Raw genomic sequence first — 25600 nt, forward strand, 5'->3', positions numbered from 1 at the left:
GTCCAGCATACAAAAACTTTGTCATTGGCATATTTAAAAATAAGATAGGACCCTAATAAAAATGGTGGCACAATACTCTGGTTTCTCTTCAGATCGCATAAAAATGGTGGCACAATGTGACATTTTAAATGGCTAAGAAAAACATAAATAACTACAATACATGTGGCACTTTATCTCAAAGAAGTCCTGCAGTTTGCTGGAGGAAGTGGGTGTCGGAAGGGCTCAGCTCCTGGGTTACTGTGAATTGTGCTGCCATGGGATCTGAAATCACAGGGAAAGCTGTGCACCAGATGAGGACGGGGTAGCTGCTGCAGGTGTGGGTTTTGCATATTCCTGCCCAGCTAGATTCACCTGAGGGTAGTTATCACCAACTTTCTCCAGACAAAATCAGGCATAAGCATAGGTGAAACTTGCAGTATGCTCAAATTGTTCCTAATATAGCCATCCTGTTGAAACAAAACATTGTAGCAGCACTGACAATATATTATCTTTTGAAAACAACTGAGAATCTATATATATAAAAGCCTAAGCTACCATTACAACGGAACAGCCTGAACGACCGGTCACTATGACGCACACTGACCACCAGGGGGCAGATGTTCAACGCAGGAGCTGCCCCCTGGTGGTCAGTGCACTCCCACAGCGAGAGCACTGCTCAGCCAGAAGCCGGGCTTATGGCTGGCAAGCACAGCTGCAGTGGCGGGAGTCTCTCCCACCTCCGCGGCAGCGCTAAGGAGCAGCGAGCTGAGTGGTAAGGAGCAAGCAGACATGAGAGCAGGCAGGCGAGTGGTGAGGAGCGAGTGGTCCCGGATTGCGAGAGGGCGAAAGCCGGGCTGAGGGGACCACCCCCCGCCCTTTCCGTGTCCCGTCTTCCCCCGCCCCCCGTGCAGGAATTTTGTGCCCCGATCGCTAGTGAGTATATATAATCTTAAACCCAGAAATCCCTATAGACAGGAAAGTGTAATTGAAGGAGTTGGAGCAAAGGTATTTTTATAATCCTATATAATAAAGAGGTCATTATGTCGTGACTTGTAATGACCGATCAGCAGGAGGGCAGGGCAGCAGAGAGCGGCAGAGAGCTACAGGAGGGCAGGGCAGCGAGCAACAAAGAGAGCTACTAGCAGTGGTGGGCGGGGTGGGGCGGGGCAGCCAGCTGAGGCAAGCTGCAGTGAGCTGCTCGCACACAGATTCATGTGTAGGGCCACAAGTTATTTATAAAGGATTCATTTAACGTGGGAAAATGGGATGCTGGTGTTTAAAGCCTGCCTTTACTTTCATATTCATTTGAAAAGTCATAATGAATTCAGTTTGCAAATTACATAATCTGAATAAAATGGGCTTTGTATAGTTAAATGGGATTCAGTTCAATGGGTATGGATAACAGTATTTTGAAATGTCAAACTCTATAAAGGAGAGTTAATAATTCTGTAAAACTACAGTGCTTGCTCTTTAACTTAAGCTAAAGAAAGCAATGGCCATGAATATCCAAGATAGTTAAAAAACAGTTTTGAATTTTTTTTTTGAGGTTGAGACCCATTCTGTTTTGACAGCTTAGTAAATTTACCAGCTTTTTGTTGTTGTTGTTAATTCTCACCCCAGGAGATTTTTTTCCATTAATTTTTTAGAAATAATGGAAGGGAGAGAAGAAGGGAGGGGATGGTGGGAGAGAGAGAGACATTGATGTGAGAGGGACACATCAGTTGGTTGCCTCCAGGACCAGGAATCTAACCTGTGACCCTTCTGTGTGCAGACCGACAGTCTAACCACTGACTTGTGTTGATTTGTAATGCATATATTATCACAGGAGCTATGTTTTTTGTTTGTTTTGTTTTGTTAATCCTCACCCAAGGATATTTTTAGAGAGAGTGAAGCGGGGGGAGAAATATCTATGCAAGAGAGATATATCAATTGATTGCCTCCTGCACACGTCCTGGCCAGGGCCAGGATGAAGCCAGCAATTGAAGTACCTGCCCTTGACCGGAATCAAACCGAAGACCCTTCAGTCCAGGGCAGGGGTGTAGAGGGAGGCTGACTCCTGATTCACTGACCCAAAGCAGCTAGGGCAGGAGCTCTGCTTTTAGGCCCAAGTCTAATTGGTCATTTTCCCTGTACTAGAACCATGTCCTTAATGTAGCTATTCTGTATAATCTATATAGTAAAGCGCTAATATGCTAATCAGACTGGACGGCGGAACGACCCTCTAGGACAACCTTCGAGAATGACCAATGGGCGGGGTGAGTGGGGTCGCTGCGAGGGCCGAGCCCCTTGCACGAATTTCATGCACTGGAGGGGGGGTCCCTCAGCCCAGCCTGCCCGCTCTCACAGTCTGGGAGCCCTCATGGAGCGGGAGGCGACACTGCAATCAGGGGAAGGTGTCGCCCCCATTACACCTCTGCTGCTGCCACTGCCAGCAGCGCAAGCCTCGGCAGGCCCTGGTTACCTGAGCCGCGGGCGGCCCTGGCTGCCATCCGAGGCTTGCCTGCACCTCGGGCTGGCCCTGGGTGGCTGGGCAGCTGACATCTGAGGCTTGCCTGTGCTTTGGGCCGGCCCTGGGCAGCTGGGGGGTTGGTGGGGAATTCCGGAGGCAGGCACACGGAGTGGCCAGACCCGCTTGGGGGTGAGCCCAGCTGTGCTGCGTGCCTGCCGCTCCAGTGGGGCTGAGGGGACTGGGCACTGCCATCTTGTGGCTGTGGGCGCTGCCATCTTTGTGAGGGTGTGACAGTCAATTAGCATATTCCCTCTTTATTAGATAGGATAGCTTGTAAAGAATATTTCATTCATTATTTTTTTCAAAAGAATCTTAGCTTGTCTTTTAACCAAATCTTAACTACTGAGATTGTGATTGGAAGTGTGTTAGAATTCAAATTGAGAAAGGTAGCTTCACAATATTTGGTGTTAATAAAATAAGATTGTGGTTCCACAAGTAAGTAATAAGTAAAAATGGTGTGTTGATTTGTTTCATGTTATCTGTGTTGAGTTGTGATATCAGAATACAAATGAATTTGGTAGATTTTTTTCTTTCCTTGGCTCCGACACTTACTTTATAGTTGTCTATTTCTTACCTTGCCTAGTCCAAAGTGGTTTTCAGAGGTAATTCTTTCCTAACTGTACTTTTATCTTAAGAATTCATGTTTTTCCAAAAAGTTGTCCATTTCTTGAAGATATTCTAATGTGTTTGCATAGTGTATACAAAGTAGGTTTTACTCATTTAACTTTATATGCAATCTGTGCAGGTTCATTTTTACCCATATATTTACCAATTCTGGTGCTCTTTATTCCTTTGTATATATCCAAGCTTTTGTCCGATATCCTTTTTCTTGAAGAACTTTAACATTTCTTATAGTAGAGATCTACTGGCTACAAATTCTCTCAGCTTTTGTCTGGAAAAGTTTTCACTTCTGCTTTGTTTTTGAAGAATATCAATGCTACATATATACCATACTAGGGGCCCGGTGCATGAAAATCGTTCACTGAGGGGGAGGGTCCCTCAGCCCAGCCGGCCCCCTCTCACATACTGGGAGCCCTCAGGGGATGTCCTACTGACGGCTTAGGCCCGCTCCCCAGCTGCTGGAGGGGCTAAGAATTGTCATATCCTGCCCTAGCTGGTTTGGCTCAGTGGATAGAGCCTCGGCCTGCTAACCGCAGGGGGAGCGGGCCTAAGCCACAGTCTGGCCTCCCTCTGCGGGAGGCGACCGGGCTGATCAAGAGAAGGCTCCAGCCCCATCACCCCGCTGCTGCAGCCACTGCCAGTCACCGCAGCCACCAAGGTGTTTTCATCAACACGGACTCCAGTCCCTTCACCACGAAAAAATGACAAGTTTCTTTAGGCATTTTCAAGATGTCTCTTTCATAGGATATGACATTTCTTTCTTTCTTTTTTATCCTCACCTGAGGATATGTTTCCATTGATTTTTAGAGAGTATGGAAGAGAGAGGGAGAGACAGAGAGAAACAAAAATGTGAGAGGGACACTTTGATTGGTTGCCTCCTGCATGAGCCCTGATCTGGGCCCCGGCCAGGGAGGAGCCTGTAACCTAGGTACATGCCCTTGATCAGAATCGAACCCGGACCCTGCGTTCGGCAGGCCGAGGCTCTATCCACTGAGCCAAACCGGCTAGGGCAGGATATGACATTTCTTAGCCCCTCCAGCAGCGTACCTTCGTTTTTTCCTCCAGAAGTGTGGTGGAAAAACCCTAGATCACCCTTTTGGATTCTTATTACCCAAGTTACTAAGAATATTACCAGTGGCATACAGGAAGCTTAGCCAATGTACAGTCAGAAAAGGTCTTTCCTCTATAGTTCACACCAATCGAGGGCTGGGCCCTGCCCAGGCCTAAAGCCTCTGGCCAAAGCTTTAGGCCTGGGAAGGGGACCTCCAGCTCCCTGTGATTGCAGACACCACCTACTGGGCAGGGGACCCCAGCTCCCTGCAATCCACCACAGGAGCAGAACCCTTTGCAGGAGCGGACCCCCAGTTGCCTGCAATCCATCAGCATCCCTGCCACAGATCGCAGGAGCCGACCCCCAGTTGCCTGCGATCTGTCGCAGGATCCCCACTGGTGCCCAAGGCCGGAAAAGCCTCCGGCAGAGGCTTTTCCGGCGTTGGGCTTGGCCGCACCCCAGCGTCCCTGCCATGGATCGCAGGAGCCGACCCCCAGTTGCCTGCGATCTGTCGCAGGCTCCCCACTGGTGCCCAAGGCCGGAAAAGCCTCCGGCAGAGGCTTTTCCGGCGTTGGGCTTGGCCGCACCCCAGCGTCCCTGCCATGGATCGCAGGAGCCGACCCACAGTTGCCTGCGATCCATGGTTTCCTGGTGGGCGTGGCTTGTGGGTGTAGCGAAGGTACGGTCAATTTGCATATTGCTCTATTATTAGGTAGGATATAGATACCAAGAACACTGCAAGTGATGGCGTACAAGAGCTTAGCCAATGAGCGGTCAGAAAAGGTGTTTACGCTCGAACCAGTTTGGCTCAGTGGATAGAGCGTAAGCCTGCAGACTGAAGGGTCCCAGGTTTGATTACTGTTAAGGGCATGTATCTTGGTTGGGGGCACATCGCCAGTGAGGAGTGTGTAGGAAGCAGCTCATCAATGTTTCTCTCTCAGCGATGTTTCCAACTGTCTATCCCTCTCCCCTCTTCTCTGTAAAAAATCAATAAAATATATATTTTTAAGAAAAGGTGTTTCCTCTGCAGCTCATGCGCAGAGGACCCCCTGCATGTGTCCACTGGGCTAAGGGCATGTCCCCGCAGCCCAGGGGGGGCACGCCTCCCAGGCCGGCAGCCAGCCCCGCATTGTGGGCACCGGGCGGGGGGGCGTGTAGACCAAGGCCGCACGGTGGCCGCTGGGTCCACACGTCCGCCTGGCCGGCAGCCAGCCCTGCATTGTGGGCGCCAGGCTGGGGGGCGTGGACCTAGGCCGCAGCTTGGTGCCAACGCACGAGCACCGCGTGGCTATGGTGATGCGGCGGATGTTCCCACCCCATCCCTAGCCGCTTGGTGCCTACGCGTGGGCCTACAGGCGAGGAGCGACCCAGGCCACTCGGAGCCTGCATATGCAAATTCACCGCCTACTTTGTTTGGGTTAATTTGCATACTTGCTCTGATTGGCTGGTGGGCGTAGCAGAGGGACAGTCAATTTGCATGTTTCTCTTTTATTAGTGTAGATGTCCAAGTTGGCTTCTCTTCCTTCATGCACATTAAAAATGCTTTTTCTGCCCTAGCCAGTTTTGCTCAGTGGAAAGAGCATTGGCCTGTGGACTGAAGGGCCCTGGGTTTGATTCCAGTCAAGGGCACATGTCCAGGTTGTGGGCTCGATCCCCATTAGGGGGCATGCAGGAGGCAGCCAGTCAATGCTTCTCTGTCATCATTGATATTTCTATATCTCCCTTCCTCTCTGAAATCAATAAAGATATATTAGAAAAATAAAAGAAAAATGCCTTCTTTTTCTTCTGTTTTTATACTTTTGAAGAAAATAATATGCAATTCTGATGGTGTATCTATTATGTCTTTTTCTCTTCCTGCTTTGAAGATTTTCTGTTTATCACTAGCTTTCAATAGGTAATGATGTGCCATAGCTTGGTTTTCTTTGTATTTATCCAACTGGTATTTGTTAAGCTCCTTGGATATAAAGGCTTTTGGTTTTCAACAAATTATTGAAAACTTTCAGCCATTATTTTCTACAGATATTTTTTACACACCTTTTCTCAGACTCAAATTGCACATGTGCTCCACTACATGATATTATAACACAGCACACTTGGGCTTTACTCATTGTATTTTCTGTCTTCACTCTTTGCTTCATTTTGGGTAGAGTCTATAGATATGCCTTTAAGTTATCTGATCTTTTCTCCTGTGGTATTCAGCCTTTTAAACATATCCAATGAAATTTTTATTTCTATTCTTCCATTTCCTCATGTTCATGTTGTCCTTTAAATGCTTGAGCACATTGAGGTTATTTATAACAGTAGTGGAAATGTCCTTTTTTGTGAATTCCTTCATCTCTCATTTTTAGCTCTCTTTACATTAACTGATTTCATCTTGGTTATGGGTCCTATTTTCCTATTTCTTTGCATGTTTAGCAAGTTTTGATTGATAAATGTTGTGACTTTTACATGTTGGATTTTATTGTATGCTTTTAAGTGTAATTTATGTTTGTTTTAGCAGCCAGTTGTTGCTTACATATTGGTTTGATCCTTTCAAGGCTTATTTTTAAGCTTTGTTAGTGCCATTCTAGAGTAGCCTCTATAATGTAGCTAGTACTTGTTCTGGGATTCCTACTCAATGCCCTGCATATTCGATGAAGTCTTTCCGCTCTGGCTGGTGAGGGCTTCCAGGCTTTGTGAATTCTGGCAGTTATTCAATTTATAGGTAGTCGTTCTCTGCCAAGCCTGTGGATTTCACCCTATGCATGCTCAGATTGGTGTTCAACTCAAGTGGATCCCTACGCAGTTCTGGAACTTTCTGTGTATTTCCCTCCTTTTCAATACGCCATCTCACAAAATATAGCCTCCTGGGCCTCCTCACAGCCAGCCTGTGTTCTCAGTTCAGTGTTTTTGCAGGCAGTATCTGAGTTCCCCTCCCTGTACCTGCAGCGTGGAAATGGCCTCCAGCCAGAAAATCAGTGGATTCCTGGGCTCACCTTGTTGCTCCCTTCACTGTAAGAGCATAATCCTGCACTGCCTGTTGTCCAGTGTCTGAGTGGTTATTCCATGGCTGTTGTTCAGTTCTCTAGTTTCACTGGCAAGTGAGGAGATCCAGATACTGTTTCCCTCTTGTGGTTGAAAGCAGAAGGCATATTTCATTTTTACAGAGACAAGCTTTTAAAGGAACAAATTTTAAGAGATTAACAATACATTTGAAGGTACTGCTTTTGCTGTCAAGCTTATTAGGAGAGACACTAAAATGGTGTGTTTTTTCTAGTTGAATTTTATGCCAGTAAATCCTAGAAAATCATTTAGTAGTCTCTGAATTTATATCCTTAAGAAACTATCAGTTCACTGAGACAAGCTTCTGTGTTTTCAGTGGATCTGTTTGTCTGGTGAGTCACAATAAATTCTCACACAGTTTAAATTGTGGAGGATTTTTTCCCCTGGATCTCAGTGTTTACCTTTGAATTAGTCATTAGCAGTTGATTCTGCCCTATTAGTACAGCACTCACTGTCCCCAGATTGGCACAAAATAATCAGCTGTGTGACCTTTGGCCCGCCACTTATCTTCTGATCTCTAAGAGAAGGAAGCTGGACTAAAGGGACTTTACAGTCCCTTCCATCACTTATTTAGTAAATATTATGTGTTCTAAGCACTAAAGATACATAGTGAATGAGACAGACAGGGATCCTGCTCTCATGGAACTGTGTGGAATATGACAATCTATCCTACATAATAAAAGCCTAATATGCTAAGTGTCCGACCATTCATTCGACCTTTTGACCAGTCGCTATTATGCACACTGACCACCAGGGGGCAGGCGTTCTGACTGGTAGGTTAGCTTGCTGCTGAGGTCCTGCTGATTGGGACTGGGTGAGATGGGCTGGACATTCCCTGGAGCCCTCCCACGGTCCCTCCCCAGCCCCGATCGGGACTGGGCAAGACAGGCCAGACACTCCCTGGAGCCCTCCCGCGGTCCCTCCTCAGCCCTGATCGTGCACCAGTGGGGTCCTTCAGCCTGGCCTGTGCCCTCTCACAATCCGGTATCCCTCAGTGGATGTCCACAGGCCAGGCCGAGGGACCCCACCAGTGCACAAATCCATGCACCGGGCCTCTAGTACTATAAATAAAAACCAAATGAGAAAGCAATAACTGTTGAGGAGTGCTACAAAAAACAAAGAGGGCAATTGGAAAATGGTGATGGGGAGGGGCCCACATTAGATGGGGTGGTTCAAGAGGGCTTCTCTGAGGAGGTGGCATTTGACCTGCCATCTAGATAAGCAGAAGAAACCAGCCATTTGATACTCCAGGCAGGAGGCAGGACCTAGCTCAGTGTTGGCAGTCTGATTCTGAGACAGTCCTGCTGTAAACACTTCTCTACCTATAAAGTAAGCCACAGAGATGTTACATCACCCCATAGGTAGATAACAGGATCTCAGGATTCATATTGGGGTGGGTGAAATCAGCAGGGACCATAATGGCAACAGTGAGCCCGTACAGTTTTAACGGGGAGATGAAGGCCAGCTTCAACAGTCCTGGTCAGCATGAGCCAACTTGAATCCATTTCTAAATTTGCAGAACCATGGATAGCTCCATAGGACCCATTGCCTTAATAAAAAAAAAAATGTTGGGCTTTTTCTGATTCATATATAAAGGCTACATGCACTTCATATCCTAGAAATCCTGCTTTGTGGAAGGAAGCCACCAGGTAAACTTCTTGGAGAGTTAAGGAATGTGTGGCTTTTTTAAATAGGAAAAGAAATGATACTGAGAAACAAGAACAGTTTGGGATTTTGTCCTGGTAAAAGCCTGCTACCTAGGCCAACACTCTGTCTCTATGTTGCTGAGATCATTCTAATTGTGCTTTGGTACAGTACCAATTAAAAATTCAGTTTGGGGTTAGTAACTCTTAAAGACCCAAATAGCTCTCACTTGTTATTAGCAAACTGGCATGTGTAATCTGCAAGAATCCCTCTTCCCAAGAAGGCCAGAGCCTCCAGCCTGTCTCCATTCATCTCACCTCTGTCACTTCACTCTTTACCCCCAAGTCATGTGGCCTTCCAGCTTTCATCTGCACAGGATTATTCCTGATGTGATCTCTTTTTAGTCAGGGAAATCATTGTCAGCCATCACCTAAAGATCAGTTGTCCACTCACCTGCAGTTGTATTTCTCTGTTCCTTAAAGCATTTTAATATATATATATATATATATATATATATATATATATTATACACACACACACACACACACACACACACACATACACATGTTTTTATTGATTTCAGAGAGGAAGGGAGGAGAGAGAGAGAGAAATACCAATGATGAGAGATAATCATTGATCAGCAACCTTCTACACACTCCACACTGGGGACTGAGCCCACAACCCAGGTATATGCCCTGATCGGGAATCAAACTGTGACCTCCTGGTTCATAGGTCAATACTCAACCACTGAGCCATGTCAGCTGGGCTTAAAGCATCATTTTAGCAGATTCTTGATTTGAATATTATGTTTTTATTTAACAACTTTTATCTGTCTTTCTTGAATCCTATAGTCTGGCTTTTACCCTTAGTACTCTAGTGAAACAATTTGCCCGAGTTTTTTAATGACTTCTAATCTCCTCCTTCCCCTCCCTCCAGTTACCTCTTCTCCATTCTCCTTTACCTCTCTGTGTATGCCACTACTGACACATCCTGTTGCCATGGCATTCTCTTTCCTTTTGGGAAGCCTACTGTTGCCTTCTGGCTTCTCTGTTGCCTCCTGGACCTGCACATGGCTCTCCCCAGTGGGCTCATTCCTCACTCTTTCCTTTGGTGTTCCTACTCTCAATTCAGCCATCATTTCTGGGCACCAATTCCCAAGTACTTATCTCCAGCCTTGACTTTTTCTCCCTCTTTGGTGCTCAGCAGCAACTTCACCTGAATAAAATCTAATTTCTCTTCCTCTCATCCTTCCTCAGCTACATCAAACTCTTCTATCAGTATCCCTGTCTCCTGGGCACTAGGTTCAGTAGTTCATAATCATCCATGATCCATTTCTCTGTTCTCAAGAAGTTGTCTGGTCATGTCAACTCCAGCTTCGAATTGGAGTGGGTTGAGGAATGATGGACAGAGGCAAAAGTGGAGACAGCAAGTATAGACCAAGTCAAGCTGTGATGGACGTGTGAGTAGAAGGTAGTGCTGAGAAGAGCAGATTAGAGGGAGGTATCTAGAGTAGAAAAGATTGGAGGATATTTTTGAACACAGATGGGGGAATAATCTGGTACCAGAGAGGTGGAAGGTTAACATCAAGAGAAAGGGTCCTCAGAAGGATTCAGCTTGTCTTACGGGTAACAGCTTATTAAATGCTCTTTCAGTTAGATATACTTTAGGTTACAAATCCTTTAGAAATGTATCCTAAAGATTTGCCAGCATTGGAATGACATAAGCCAAGGTTATGTGTCACAGTGTTGTGTGAAATATCAAAAAATTGTTGGATATTAGTGTATGTTGCACTGTGGGTTGGTAAAATGAATTATAGTACATTTATTCAGTAGACTGCTGTGCAGCTTTAGAAAAGAATAAGAAAACTGGCCTGATAGACAACAATTTCTAAGGTACAGCAAATGAATAAAAACAAGATATGACAAAACACTACGTCTGGTATACTGCCATTTTTGTTTTTTAAAGGAGGGTTGAAGTAGAAATATTTATATTCTTATTTGCTTACATATACTGTAAACCAAAATTCCCCAAGAGGTGCAGGAAAGGGGAGACTTTTTTTTTTTTTCCAGGGGAAACAGTTTGCAAACGGGAAATACAGCATCCAGTGCAAACTGAAAGTGCACTCACTCCACTGAGGCAGAGGGGAGGCTGCCCTTTTTTATTTTATCCTCACTGGAGGATATTTTTTCCATGGATTTCTAGAGAGAGTGGAAGGGAGGGAGGAGAGGGAAAGAGAAACATCAACATGAGAGAGACACATTGATTGGTTGCTCCTGCATGCACCTCTACTTGGGCTGGGGAACCTGCAGCCGAGGTGTGTGCCCCTGACCAGTAATGAACCCAAGACCCTTCCATCTGCAGGCCATGGCTCTAACCACTGAGCAATCTGGCTAGGATGAGGCCACCTTTTATCAAGAAAGTTTCCAACCAGGTTCCCAATTAGTCCAAATTATGCAATTCTGACTGGTCATTATAAAAGTAAATGAGGATACAATTGTCCAGTTCTGATTGAACGGGACAGGTTTCAGTCCATTGATAGAAAGACGAAACTAGGGCTTCCCTGCAATGGGTGACTCAGACAGCCTACATAAGCAGGCATAGTGTGGGAAGCAGAGAGTTCAGTCTAAGGATTTTCCCAATATACAGAGTATTGGAGGAGCCCCTGTCAGCAAATGGCCGCTAGACTCATTCTTTATCAAATTTGGACCCTCGGTTGACCATTGAAAGTTTATTTCAGCATATACATTCCTTCTCGGGGTTCACATCTAATGAATCTTTTTTCTCAGGGCCCACAGATATTTCAAAGATACGTGGAAACCAGACACAATGGCTAACTGGAGGGTTGAGGGTCCTGGGTAGATGGCACCTTAGAGGAGGACGAGATGGTGGGAGGCCTTTCGCCATATATCTTTTTACATTTTTAGACTCTTGAACTATATACATGTATTATAATCTCTTCCAATTTTTAAACAAACTGAATTGATTTTAAAAAATTTTACCAAATACTTGTGCCAGTTGTTAGAAAGTCAGGTGGTTTTCCATCAGAAATGATTTGACTTCTCTAAATGTCCTGTTGTGAGTCTTCTTTGGTGGCATTGACCTATTTTCTCTCACTTTGGAGGAAATGCTTCCAACTCATATTTTATCATGTTCTTCCCCTTAGAGAACTTCTCCATTGCTAATTTTATTAAGCAATTTTCTTACGCAGTTTTCTTACATTTCTTTCCCTTTCTTCTACCCAAAGGCTCTGTGTACTCATTACCAGGTTAGATAATATGTAGACAGATCATATAAATAGGATAATTATTTACCTAATATTTAAATTCTTACTCTGACATTTCTTGGTAACCCTAGGAAAGTATTAAATAAAACTCTTGTCTTTATCATAATAAATATTAAATTCAGGAGACCATATCTTTAAGACTGATTGAAAAACAGCAACCAGGTTTGACGTTAAGGAGCTGACACAGGCAGGAACTTGTGGCAGGAAAGAGCTATCTTTAGCGATAGAAAATGTAGTAGAGCTAGGACCCTTGGACAGGCATCGTAAGTGGTCACATCCCAGGACATCCATAAGAACTCCTGAGTATCTTGAGTGCCCCACAAGGGCTGGTGGCAGCCATGGCACCACTTGGTAGGGCAGTCCCTCAGAAATGGATGGTTGCGCCCTAACCGGTTTGGCTCAATGAATAAAGCGTCAGCCCATGGACTGAAGGATCCTGGGTTCAATTCTGGTCAAGGGCATGTACCTTGTTTGCAGGCTCGATCCCCAGTAGGGGGTGTGCAGGAGGCAGCTGATCTATGTTTCTCTCTCATAGATGTTTCTACCTAAAAATATTTTTAAAAAATAAAATGGTGGTTGCATCATGTGTCTGCACAAGTTGATAGATTACCTTGGTTCTAATAAGATATTTTCTTGAATCAATTTCCTTTTTCCTTTCAATTTCTCAAGCCTGGAATAGGTATTATCCATGAGACCCATTCTCTTTTAATACCATTCTTCAGAAGTCTCCAATTTTGTTGCTTCTTTCAGCAAATACCTTCCCATCTTTCTTTTTTAGGCAAAATAAGCAAGAGGGTGATTTCCTTGTCAGACTTTGATGGAAAACAAATGCCCTTAAAAGTAGGCTTTCCAAAGTTTCTGATTTTTAATGTTCTTGCATTAAAACATTAAAATTCTGAGTTTGTAAGGAACATTTTTAACTAATTCAAAGATGACACTGGGAGTGAAATTGGTAGCAAGATATCACAGACCACTGTGATTTCAAACTCTTGGCAGGTACATCTCCGTTTATGGATGCATTAACAGCCAATGGAACAACCAACATACAGACATCTGTTACAGGAGTGACAGCCGGGAAAAGGAAATTTCTTGACGACAGAAGAGACCAGCCTTTTGACAAGCGGTTGCGTTTCAGTGTGAGGCAAACTGAAAGTGCCTACAGATACAGAGATATTGTCGTCAGGAAGCAGGATGGCTTCACCCACATCTTGTTATCTACAAAATCATCAGAGAATAACTCACTAAATCCAGAGGTGAGAAATGTTCCTTGGGCTGATTTGTGCGTCCTGTTTCTCCAAGCCCTGTTTCCCAGGCCTGCTCAGCCAAATTGGCACTTTTTTGTATGTTTTTCTAACTCTCCTTCTGGGCCATTTCACAGTAACCATCAGGAGGTAGGAAGCACAGGTGAAGTGTGACAGTCTTGGTCCTTATAACAGTCATGACTGCAGTGAAGTCGGGACAGTATGCATGTGTTGAGTGTCCATCTTCATTCTCAAGGGTGTGGGTTGGGACAGGAACCAGAGTTCTGAATGGAGGAGGTGGTAATTGTGCTCCAGGTTATGAGCTCTTAACCTGGGGGCATGCGGGGCATCTGGGAGATTCCGGCCTCCCTGAAGTTACATGTAGAATGTGTGTGTGCACATTCTTTTCTTTATCTCTTCATCAGATTCTCGAAGGGTTCTTTGTTGGAACAAGACTGAAATAACCCTGGGTTTCAGCCCCTTCAGAGTATTTTAACATCATTCCCAGTCAATCTTCATCATGGAAGTGGAACTTAACACCTACAACGATTTCAACACATGTTCACTACTAGTAGTACCTGGTAAAGTTAGTTTTCAAGGATCAAGGGAAACTAATGCTTGCAAAGGTTTAATTCTTTGACCTAAATAGATAACCTTGGTTCTAATAATATCTAAAATCAGAAGTATTTGAACCTGCATTGTACCTTACTTAAAATTTTAAGTTCTGGTAATTGCTTGTTTTCCACTTGTGAGCAGATAGGTCAAGTTTTTCCCAAACAAGAAAAGAAAACTGCATCAAGTTTGTATATCTGGCCAGGGTCACATGACAAACCAGTTCGGCACTGGTTCCCAGTCCATTTTCAGACTACAGAGCCCCTTCATTGGTTATTTGTAAATGCTGCAGAGATCATTCCAAATGGTTTTGTGCCTTTCTAACATGTCTCCATGCTCATATCCTTGCACCTAATGCACTTAAGCACCACACTATTGGGATTTCTGTCTCAAGTGTGGCAGGCTAGTGTTCAACAACAACAAAACCCAGGGAACTGAACTGGTTTCTTGCAATGGTTGAATGTGTCAGCTGCTGTCTAAAGTGTAGAAATTCCAAGTGGACATAATATGTAATTTGCCTTATCTTCTGAGAGCCACAATGATTAGAATATTAAGGTAACTTAGATTCACATGTCTTCCCAATTATACTCTCTGGCTAGCATTCCCAATCTCAGGTTACAGAAATAAGAAATTTGTGAATTATTTTAAATTGTGGTAGGTACAGGGAACAGTATTAGGCTGTAAATGTACTTTGTGTAGATCTAGATATTCCACAATGAAATGCTTTTAGGATTCTGTATCGAAAATACTCTTTGCCACTTTAATTTTTGGTGACTTTCAGGTAATGAAAGAAGTCCAGAGCGCACTGAGCACGGCTGCTGCCGACGACAGCAAGCTCGTGCTGCTCAGCGCAGTGGGCAGCGTCTTCTGCTGCGGGCTCGACTTTCTTTATTTCATACGGCGCTTAACAGATGACAGAAAAAGAGAAAGCACTAAAATGGCTGAAGCTATCAGGTATGCATGAATGGCATTTTCAAAACATTGGTTTGAGTGTTTTGCTTTTAGTTACCAATGGCTGATAGGACAGGCTTAAACAAGCTTGTGAATGAAATGTACATCTCCTTCCACTGGGAGACACGAGTAGTAAAAGTAATTAAATCATCTATCTTTTCTGTGGGCCTGGCATACATTGCTACTTGCCTTGGGCAAATAACTGATTTCAAGTCTGGCTCAAACCCTGTGAAGTGCTCAGGGAACATTTAATGATTAGAGTATATAATAGCATATAGCCACATTATTTGTCATATGAGTGTGTTCTGTCTTCGCCCCTTAAATAAAGATGCATTCTCTTTCACATAATAACTTACATTTGCTTGACTCTAAAATAAATTGTCTAGGCTTTATGATGATCCAGTTTCATAACATCACATGAAAAGTTTTGTTTTGTTTTTTAGTATAAGCAATACACATTCTTGTTCAAATTTATCCTGAGTGTCAACGACACATCAAACTATAACATAGAGTAAAAAGTAAAAGTTTCCTCTATCTCACCTCCTATCTACAGTTCATTTGTATGTCTTCCCCAACCATTTTCTAAACATTTTTAAATATGTATTACACACACACACACAAATAATAAAGCTTTATTTTTGTTTCTGTTAAATAAATGAAATTATACAGTGTTGTTTTACAACTTCCTTTTTTCATTTAATAACATGACTACATGTTTCCATTTTCTCTGTTTCTGGATTTTTCCACTATATCTTAACATTTGAAAAATCTTTTCCTAGAACCACATAATTCTGCTATAAGCATGTCCCTCATTTCTCATGCTAATTACTGTATGTATTTAAAGTATCTAATTTTCCAGAGTGAAATGTATTTATTTATTTAAAGTGAATGAAACCCAGCCCTGGCTGGTGTGGTTCAGTTGGTTGGAGTGGCATCCCATGCACGAAAAGGTCGAAGGTTTGATTACCAGTCACATACTTAGGTTGCAGGTTTGGTCCCTGGATGAGGTGCATATGAGAGACAACTAGTCCATGTTTCTCTCTTACATCAATGTCTGTCTGTCTATCTTCCTCCCTTTCTCCCTCCCTCCTCAAATAAATAAATAAATAAATAAATAAATAAATAAATAAATAAATAAATAAATAAAGCCTTGAGTGAAGATTAAAGTAAATGAAGCCCAGTCACCAACCAAGAGGACCATTGTGCTTCCCACACACCTCCCTAAAATGACATGTCCCTGAGTGATCCATTAAGAACCCTTTGTTATTTACAGAAAGATGAAAACTTAGAGTCACGGATTTGCAAAATGGCAATAAAGTTGGTTGGATGGTCTCCAAAATCCCTAGGTATTTGGAGAGTTGAAGTTGAGCCTCTTTTGATAATTATTGGGCTCCAGGTGGCTGAGACCCTAAGCAGTGGCCTTGGGGGCATAGCTTTGTGGTACCTAAACAATTCAGAAGTGCATGTCAAGACTGGTGGGGTGCATTTCTGTTTTGGTGGGTCTGGAGTTGTGTGTGGCATCTCTCTGACAGATCTACTTATGTTGGGCATTACTTTGGCCTTTTATAACATTGTTAATGATTTTCAAAATTATGTTTTCTCATATGATATATACATGAATACAGGGCCATTATCTATTTCTTAGTCTTCTTGAACATTACCATTTCTTAAGCTATCATATAGTGGTTTTTCAAAAATACTTTCATTTCAAGTATTATTTTTAGTCTCCTGAATAATTCCAAATTTGTAGAGTGCTAGATGGGTCCATCTTGTTATTCAGTTTGAAATTAAACTGCTTGACCATCCATGTGATTCCTTGACAGATTGTCAGTACCTCTAAGGCAATCCTAATTGTTAAGTCCCTTCTATCTTTTCAGGATGAACTAGTGAACTTAATTTTTATTTTTCTGGTACAAAACATGTCTCAAATGGTGACTCCATGTTTTCTGTAACAGCACACTGATTTTACACCTAATACTGTAATTTGGGGAGATCTGCTGTGATAAGAAAATAGACTTTGCCAGCCAGTGCTTCTCAGTGCTGGCTCACTTCACCCCACCGGCATCTCCCAGCGTGCCATTTCTAAATCTTGTCGGTGCCTCAACCCTAATCCCAACCCATTCCTCCAGTGTTGAATTGCTCTTGTCAACGCTAAGGCTTGTATTGTTGGGATTAGAAAAAGCAGAGGAAAGATAGATTAGAGTGATTTCATTTGTTAAACTTCTAGGTGATGCTAAATGTTTATTTTCATCAACTACCCACTCTCCCACTTTTTTCTCCTGACCTTCCCACTCTCCTCACTCCTCACAAGAACTGAATCAGTATTCTAGGGAAAAGTCAAATCCTGCTTTAGGGAAACTTAACTTGGGTCTTCTTTAAATGAATATATTTTTGTCATTGTGAATTTTTCTTAATGTACACTGGCAGGATCCTAAAAATAATTACACCAGATTCACTTAACTTTTACTCTTGCTCATTTGCATTTCAGTTAATTTTTATATGTTTAAAATTAGTCTACACACGTAAAGCTATTGCTATGTATATTTTTTGTTTCTGTGGTATCTTGTCTTGATTTCTTAAAACTTTGGGGTAAGGAATGTCATTATAGCAAGTTTCCAAAAGAAAAGTAGGAAATAAGATTAGATTTAAACATTAGCTTTGTTGGGAATCTATTGCCGCTAATTCTGTTAACAGAAACGTTGGTGATAAACAGCTTGCAAATAAATTGTAATAAAAATATTTGGTACATTAGTGATAAAATTATTACGAGTCAATTTGTAAAGTTAGGCTTTTGAAATCTTCGGGAACTGAAAAACCAGGGAGCCTTCTGTCCCCAGAGGGGAGCACCTTCTCTCCCCAGAGGGGGCATCTTCACCACCACAGAGTTGAGACAAAGAGGGACCTGGGTGAAGAACAGGGCCAGTGAGTAAAATGCCCCTAGAACTCAACCTCTCCCTCATTCAGCCCTATTCTATATATTCACTAGGAAGGGAAAGCTCAGCTGAGACAGGGCAGTGAGCGACTAAAACTTCAGATCTGGTGGCCTCATTTTCCCCACACAGTTCTTAGAGTAGTGGGTTTTATGTGAGTTTCTCCTTGGTATGTCCGTGAAGTAGTAAATGTTCTTCAAAAGAATGGATAGAATTTTTATTTTGTTTAATTATAAGTCTTTTAAAACTCCATTTGTGGCCAATGATCTTTCCTTCCCTGTCATACCCGGCACAGTCTTTAATTCAATTTGCAGATAATTCAAAGGAAACTGAATTTTAAATTCAATATGTTGCATTGAGCTGAACACATTTGAACGTTCATGCATTTTGATTTTGTTTTAAAATAACTTGCAAAAGCAAGGAAGACAGGTTCTCCTTGAATGCCAGGGCCCTGGAGCTTCATCCCCCGCCCTGAAGGCAGCTCCCCATCCCCACTTCTGCTAGTGACTGGGAAGTTTCTACTAAACAGAAAAGCAACTCGATAAAGTTTTGTTTTGTTTTGTTTTTCTGTTTTTAAACAAAACCAATTTCTCTGAGAACCATGCTCATCTCTGGCATCACAGAGTTTACACTCTAGAAAGGTCCAGGTTGTGTTCTCTGAAAAGGGAACATGGTCTTCACCCCAGAGAGTACTGGCTAATTCATCCCCTTTTCAGAAACAGCGATGGCTTTCAGATTAAGTTACCATTCCAAGCAAAAATAACAATTAAAGCAGCATCTAAGGGGTGGGAGATCCAGTTCCAAAAATATTTCTCCAGCTTGTTAAAAATACAAGCTTTGATTTTGCAATATCTATTTTAGAACCTTTTTTCTTTTATCCAAACATGTAGAGAGAGAAAACACTGCTACATGGAATAATTAATTCCTTTTACCATTTCTCTATAGAATTTATTATTACACTATTTTGATCATTTTTTCCATATTAATCTACCATCCCATTCGTAGTTTCCAGATGTTCATATGAGGGAGATGAAAGTAGAGAAACATGCTTTAAAAATGTCTTGCTTTATATCATGGAAATAAATTCAGCAGTTACCTTGTCAAGAGTCATCAATAACTGAGCATACAAAATGTATTTCCATCATGTGTACTGACCCAAATCCTCAAAGGTGGTATAACTGAAGTATCTTCATGTAGATTGTCAACAGTTATTTCAAGGACCTATTTAAAAGGTTGCCTGGCTCTCCTTGTATCAGTAAAACCCAATGTGATCTTGCTACACCAGTGCCTTAGGCGCTCTCATTTAAAAAGTCTAGTGCAACTCATTCATTTGAATGAATTTATTTTCACTCAAGATAAAGATCCAGCAAACCTTGGGGACCAGGCTGAGGTCTATGACTATGGGTACCTTTGAGAACAGTTATGGAGTTAGGCTTGCAAGCTGCCAAATTCTGCTTACAGTTCCTCCTTTTTCCTGTTCTACACACGCACATACATACACACCTCCCAACCTGTCCTCAAAAATATATGGCCCTCTGTGTCAATGGGGGGCAGGGTTACTGTCTAAGATGCCAAATCATGATTTTCAGAGATAATCTGAACAGAATGCTCTAGCTTTTAAATTGCTGAATGGTAGAGAACACCCAAAGATAGGGGTCAGATTTAGAATTTAGAATTCTGTGATTCTTATCTAGAACTAAGACTGCCTTAAAGGAATTATTGGGTACTTATTTTGGTGTGTATTTTTCCTTCTCTTCCCCATGTTAAAGCAGAACAAGAAAGCAACCTCTGAGCATAAAATGAGCTTCTAGTGGTGGAGGTGCACATTCCCAGTATGGCATGGCACCAACCTACCCTAAAGCAGCCTACTATTCCAGCCTGAACCTAAAACAAATCTACAAATAGCCTTGGCTCCGTTTTGTAGAAATTCCCATCCTCTGTGAAGGCCATCCTACCCTTAGTCTCACTCTCCTCTGAAATCCTGCTTTAATTGTATTCCACAACACAGCGGAGTTCAAAATGGTGTCTGTGGTTTCTGCTCTTCTTGTTTGAATCTCATATTTTAAACCAGCCTGTAAGCTTCTTGTCTCTATATCCCCAATGGCATTCAGTCTAATCCTATATAAACTCAGGAAATATCTGTTGTTTCCAAATAATCAGCTGTCTAAAATCACCTATCCAGTCCAGATCCCAACCCCATGGTTCCTGACCCCAGTCCTCTAGTCTTTGCTCAACATTGAACAGTGTTAATAGTATGCCCTGTGCCAGGTTTTCTCTGTGAGAGCTTCTAGATTGGTCATCTGACCCTCATGATGTTTATTGGGCTCCTTGTGTCTTAAGGGAAGGAAGGCTGAGGGAAAAGACATACTGGTCATAGAGCCCATGAGCCACTGCAGATATAAGAGCAGCCTCAGCTGTGTATTGCCCATCATCTTCAGATAGGTCCTGTGGCAACAGCCACTTCCAGCATGGCAGCTCGGGTATCAGTAAGCCTTTATAACACACAGCAAATAAATCCATGGTCCACAACTTCTGAGGGAAGACCTTCAACAAATCTCAACTCATAATTTTCACAGAGTTTACATCCTAGTAAATTGAATTCCATAATAGTGGGTTTTTTGTTGCTCAAATCCATAATATTTTGAGTAATTCCCCATTTATTTTTCATTTTAGAAACTTCGTGAATACTTTCATTCAGTTTAAGAAGCCTATTATTGTAGCAGTAAATGGCCCTGCCATTGGACTAGGAGCATCCATATTGCCTCTTTGTGATGTGGTTTGGGCCAATGAAAAGGCTTGGTTTCAAACACCCTATACTACCTTCGGACAGAGTCCAGATGGCTGTTCCACCGTTATGTTTCCCAAGATTATGGGAGGAGCATCTGTGAGTACCTCTTTTTAAAAAATAATTTTAGAAAACTTCCTGAAGAAATCTAGTTTGGTTATTGGTTTTATGAATATATACAGGGTGTCATTCTATGGGGACTTTTCATCAAATACACTTGTAATTCATTTCTTGTTCATTAACTTATATTTGTAATTCATGAAATCATACGTTTTCATATTGGTTTATAGAACATTATGGACAGTGTTTAATGTCATTTCCTAGAGAAGGACCTCATTCAGTGAGAAATCTATCTCTCTACATAGTTAGCATTGACATTCACTATTAGTAAATACCCAATATGTAACCATACAACAGAGTTTGCACTGGAAAGGTCTAATGTACCTAATTACCTAAAAGCTACACTCAAGTGAAAGGAAGAGTCACACTTGTCTCACTTTAAATCAGAACTTAGAAATGACTCAGCTTAGTGAGGAAGGTGTGTTGAAAGACAAGATAGGCTAAAACCTAGACCTCTTGCGTCAGTTAGCCAAGCTATGAATGCAAAGGAAAAACTGTAGAAGGAAATGAAAAATACTACTCCAGTGAACATACAACTGATAAAAAAGCAAAATAACCTTATTGCTGATACGTAGGAGGTTTTAAAATCAAACAAGCCATGGCTTTCCCTGACACCGAAGCCTAATCCAGAGCAAGGCCCTAACTCTCTTCAAATCTATGGAAGCCGAGAGAGGTGAGGAAGCTGCCGAAGAAAAGTCTGAAGCCAGCAGAGATTGGGGTTTAAGGAAAGACGCTGCCTCGATAACATAAAAGTGCAGGGTGAAGAGGCAAGTGCTGATGTAGAAGCTGCAGCATGTTATCCAGAAGATCTAGCCAAGATAATTAATGAAGGTGGCCACACTAAGCAGATTTTCATTGTAGATGAAACAGCCTTATGTTGGAGGAAGATGCCATCTATGGATTTCATAACTAGAAAGGAGAAGTCAATGCCTGGCTTCAAAGGACAGGCTGACTCTTGTGAGGGGCTAATGCAGCTGGTGACTTTCAGTTGAAGTCGATATTCACTTACCACCCCCAAAATCCTTGGGCCCTGAAGAATTGATACTAAATCTACTCTGCCTGTGCTCTGTAAATGGAACAGCAAAGCCTGAATGACAGCTCATCTGTTTACAACATGGTTTACTGAATATTTCAAGCCCACTGTTGAGACCTACTGCTTAGAAAAAAGATTTCTTTCAAAATATTACTCCTCATTGACAATCCACCTGGTCAACCAAGAGCTCCGACAGAGATGTACAGTGAAACTAATGTTGTTTTCATGCCTAACACCACATCCATTCTACAGCCCATAGACTTAAGGAATAATTTTGGTTTTCAAGTCTTACTATTTAAGGAATACATTTTGTAAGGCTATAGCTGCCATACAAAGTACATTGAAATCCTTCTAGAAAGGATTTCCCATTCTAGATATCATTTAGATCATTTATCATTCCTGGGAAGAGGTCAAAATATCAACGTTAACAGTTTGGAAGGAGTTGATTCCAACCCTCATGGGTGACTGGGGTTTCAAGCCCTCATGGAGGAAGTAACTACAGATGTGGTGGAAATAGCAAGGACTAGAGTTAGAAGTGGAACCTGAAGAAGTGACTGAAATGCTGCACTCATGATAAACCTGTAACGGATGAGGAGTTGCTTCTCATGGATGAACAAGGAAAGTGGTTTTTTTAAGATGGAATCTACTTGTGAAGATACTGTGAATATTGTTGGAGTGGCAAAAAGGATTTAGAATATTACATAAACTTTGCTGATAAAGCAGCAGCAGGTTTGAGAGGACTGGCTCAAATGTATCACATGCTACAGATAGTCAATTTGTTCATGAAAGGAAGAGTCAGTCAATGTGGCAAACTTCAGGCTTGTCTTATTTTAAGAAATTGCCACAGCCACCCCAACATTCAGCAACCAACACCCTGATTGGTGTGCAGCTGTCAACATCGAGCAGGACCCTCCACCAACAAAGATAATGACTTGCTGACGGCTCAGATGCTGGTTAGCATTTTCTAGCGATAAAGTGTTTTTAAATTAAAGTATGTACATTGTCTCTTTAGACACCTGCTGTTGCACATGTAATAGACTACAGTATGGTATGACCATAACTTGTATATGCATTGGGAAACAAAAATTCATGTGAATTGCTTTATTGTCATATTCACTTTATTGCGATGGTCTGGAACCCAATCTGCAATGTCTCTGAGGTATTTCTGTAGTGTTTCCAAAAGCAGATGCTAAGTGGAGTTAAGTATCCAACACCTATTGAAGGGAAAGGAAGAGATAAGGGGAGAAATTGAACTGTGAGCAGGCCTGACAAAGCTTCGGCTATCCCTGGGAGCTCCGAGACATATATGGCCTCTGAGTAGATGCACCACAGTGGACCGAAGTGGCTGCTTCCTTTATGTCCATTATCACTGAGAGTGGGCTGTGCCCATGGGGTGGCTCTCTGCAGTGGGGGAGTCCCCACAGGAGCTAATGGATGTCTGCTGATGGCACTGCCAGCAGCTGGGGCAGCAAGACCTCCCTGTAGTGGATCTCAGCGCACATCTCTGTGTGCACCACAGCCCACCTCTTATCCCTTGGATCTGCCTCTTCGAACAGTTTGCAGGGGGCAGTTCCTCCAGGTTCCGGAGTCCTCTCTTCCTGGGGGAGACTTAGAGGAGGAGGATTAGACAGTGGTAACTGCTGCAGGCAAGAACCACGTGGATGTTAAAATTAGTGGGTAGTAAAAGTACCATGAGAAGAAGGATATATGCATTCTCTCTTTACTTACGATAGAAAAATCAGTAACTTTCAAGTAGAGAAGCCTGCAGACACCTCCTTCCTGGGAGATTAAAGTTCACCGGAAATAAGGCCTGTTGGCTGTGGTTTGCCCTCATGTGCTGCACAGAGAATGACATCGCGTCAGCCTGCTGGAGTCCTGCCCGATGTGCATTGCCTCAGTCTCATCCAGGGAGTGCCAAGCAGGCCCAGGTGTGGCACGGTCTATAGGTGCAGAGCAGCGCCCTTCTGCCACAGTCGGAGAACTCGCCGAAGGACTGAGAAGCCTTTGCAGACTGGGGAGGCCAAGGGGACCTGACAGCTCAGTGCATGGTGGCTTCTCGGAATTCTGGTCAGAGAAAGGGCAGCAGTGGGAAAACTGGCAACATTTGCACCGGATTTGGAGTTCTGTTCATAGTATTGTATCAATGGGAATTTTATGGTTTTGATCCCTGTAAAATGTCATATAAGATCTTAATGTTAAGGGAGAGCTTAATGTTAAGGGAGAGCTGGATGATGGGTTGACAAGAACTCTATACTACTTTTGTAAAATTTCAATAAGTCTAAAATTATTCCCAAGATAGAAAGTTTTAAATAGTTTAAATCAAGGAATGTAAAGGAGAGGGCTTAATATGACCAACTGCAGCCGCCCTGCCATAGCTGGTCTTAGTCCTCCCTCACCTCAGCCTCTCCCTTTCTGTATTAGACCACCCCTCACCACCTCTGCAGCCCTCAGTGCTGCCCCGGTGGTAGGTCACTGGTCCCCAGAGGCCTGAGGCCTGGTTATCATGCCGTGCTCAGCCGGAGTTGGCAGGGGAGGAGGAGGAGGGGGCTCCTGGTGGATCCCAGGATCCACACATCCCCTCCTGGCCTGCTGGCCCTGGGCTCAGACATCAAGTGCTCTGGGACCCTTGTTGTATCTGCGAACAAAGCATGCCCCCTCTGGGACCAGCAGCGCCCAGAGGAGAGGAAGCACAATGTCCCTCAGTAGATCATTGGGAGGGATCATAAGTGCAGCCACTCCTGCTTCAGCCTTTCTCTCCCAGGCTGTGTTCTTCTTGTTGTGAACATGGTACGATATCAAGGTCTTTGCATTGTGTATACTGTGAATTGGGAGAAAGTGCCCATCCTCCAGGAGCACACCTGCTGGCTGGTGCTCCTCTCGTACTGTGGTCATCCCAGTGCTCCTAGGCTGGCAGCTTCTGCAGGTTTTGAATGTGACTCCACCAGAGGACCCACTCCCACACCTCCTTTGCTGGAAGGAGGATATTCTGCTCTGGTGTTGTGTTCTGTGACACCCCATGAGCCTCAGAGTGAGGTCGCCTAAGGACTTGCAGGCAGGAAAGCAAACCCAAACCCACAGTAAGCGTCTGTTCCTGTACCAAGCATGTCAAACTCGCAGCCAGCGGGCCGCATGCCTCATTTAAAGAAGTTTCTTTAAATGAGGCATGCGGCCCGCTGGCTGCGAGTTTGACATGCTTGCTGTAAACAGTCAACTTATGCTTGGCTGGCTAGTTGCCTCAGGAATGATGCCAAGCAGGTCACTTGGCATTGGTGTCTGCTACTAGAAGGCTTCATGTCCAGCCACAACAGTAGCTGAACCAGCCTTGATAGGTCTGAGCCCGTGCTATTGAGCTCCAGCACCAGGGGCCAAACAACCAACACTGGCTAGTGTCACCTTTCCTATGTAGTTGTTTAGTTCCTCTTCATGGTGGGTGCTCTCTGGTGGACACTGACATGCTGGCAGTCTATACCCTTCCCCAGTTACACATCTATATGCCTCTAGCCCACACATCTGTGTCCCCAATTTTCCAGGACCCTGGCCAGTCAGACAGACCGTTCACCACTACCCTGCTCACTCTGGATTCTAACCCTGATGAAGTTCTCTTACACCAGATAAATGACCAGGCATATCCCCCATTTCAGAGCATTCCCCTCGCATGTTCTTTTGAGCCAGGCCACCCATAAACCAAGCTTGTTCACAGGGAATCCCCATTCAGCCATAGATGTTAACTGAGGCGGGGCACTGGTACAGCAGTGGTGCGTAGTGCGTGGGTCTGGGCCACCTGTTTATGCATCTCACC

The 25600-nt window shown here is 43.4% G+C and overlaps 1 protein-coding gene across 2 annotated transcripts in view; it reads left to right on the top strand.

Moving 5' to 3' along the window:
• The window catches only part of CDYL (chromodomain Y like), a 229569-nt gene that overhangs the window by 195758 nt on the left and 8211 nt on the right, over window positions 1–25600 (top strand). The window contains exons 3-5 of one of the 2 annotated variants that reach the window (XM_079777464.1): window positions 13126–13382; window positions 14764–14936; window positions 20537–20747. In XM_079777464.1, coding sequence (XP_079633590.1) covers window positions 13126–13382; window positions 14764–14936; window positions 20537–20747 — 641 coding nt within the window. The remainder of the gene's footprint in view (window positions 1–13125; window positions 13383–14763; window positions 14937–20536; window positions 20748–25600) is intronic. The other variant, XM_079777465.1, reaches the window with a different exon arrangement.

Source organism: Cnephaeus nilssonii (assembly GCF_951640355.1).
Source record: "Cnephaeus nilssonii genome assembly, chromosome: 7".
Lineage (NCBI taxonomy): Eukaryota > Metazoa > Chordata > Mammalia > Chiroptera > Vespertilionidae > Cnephaeus > Cnephaeus nilssonii.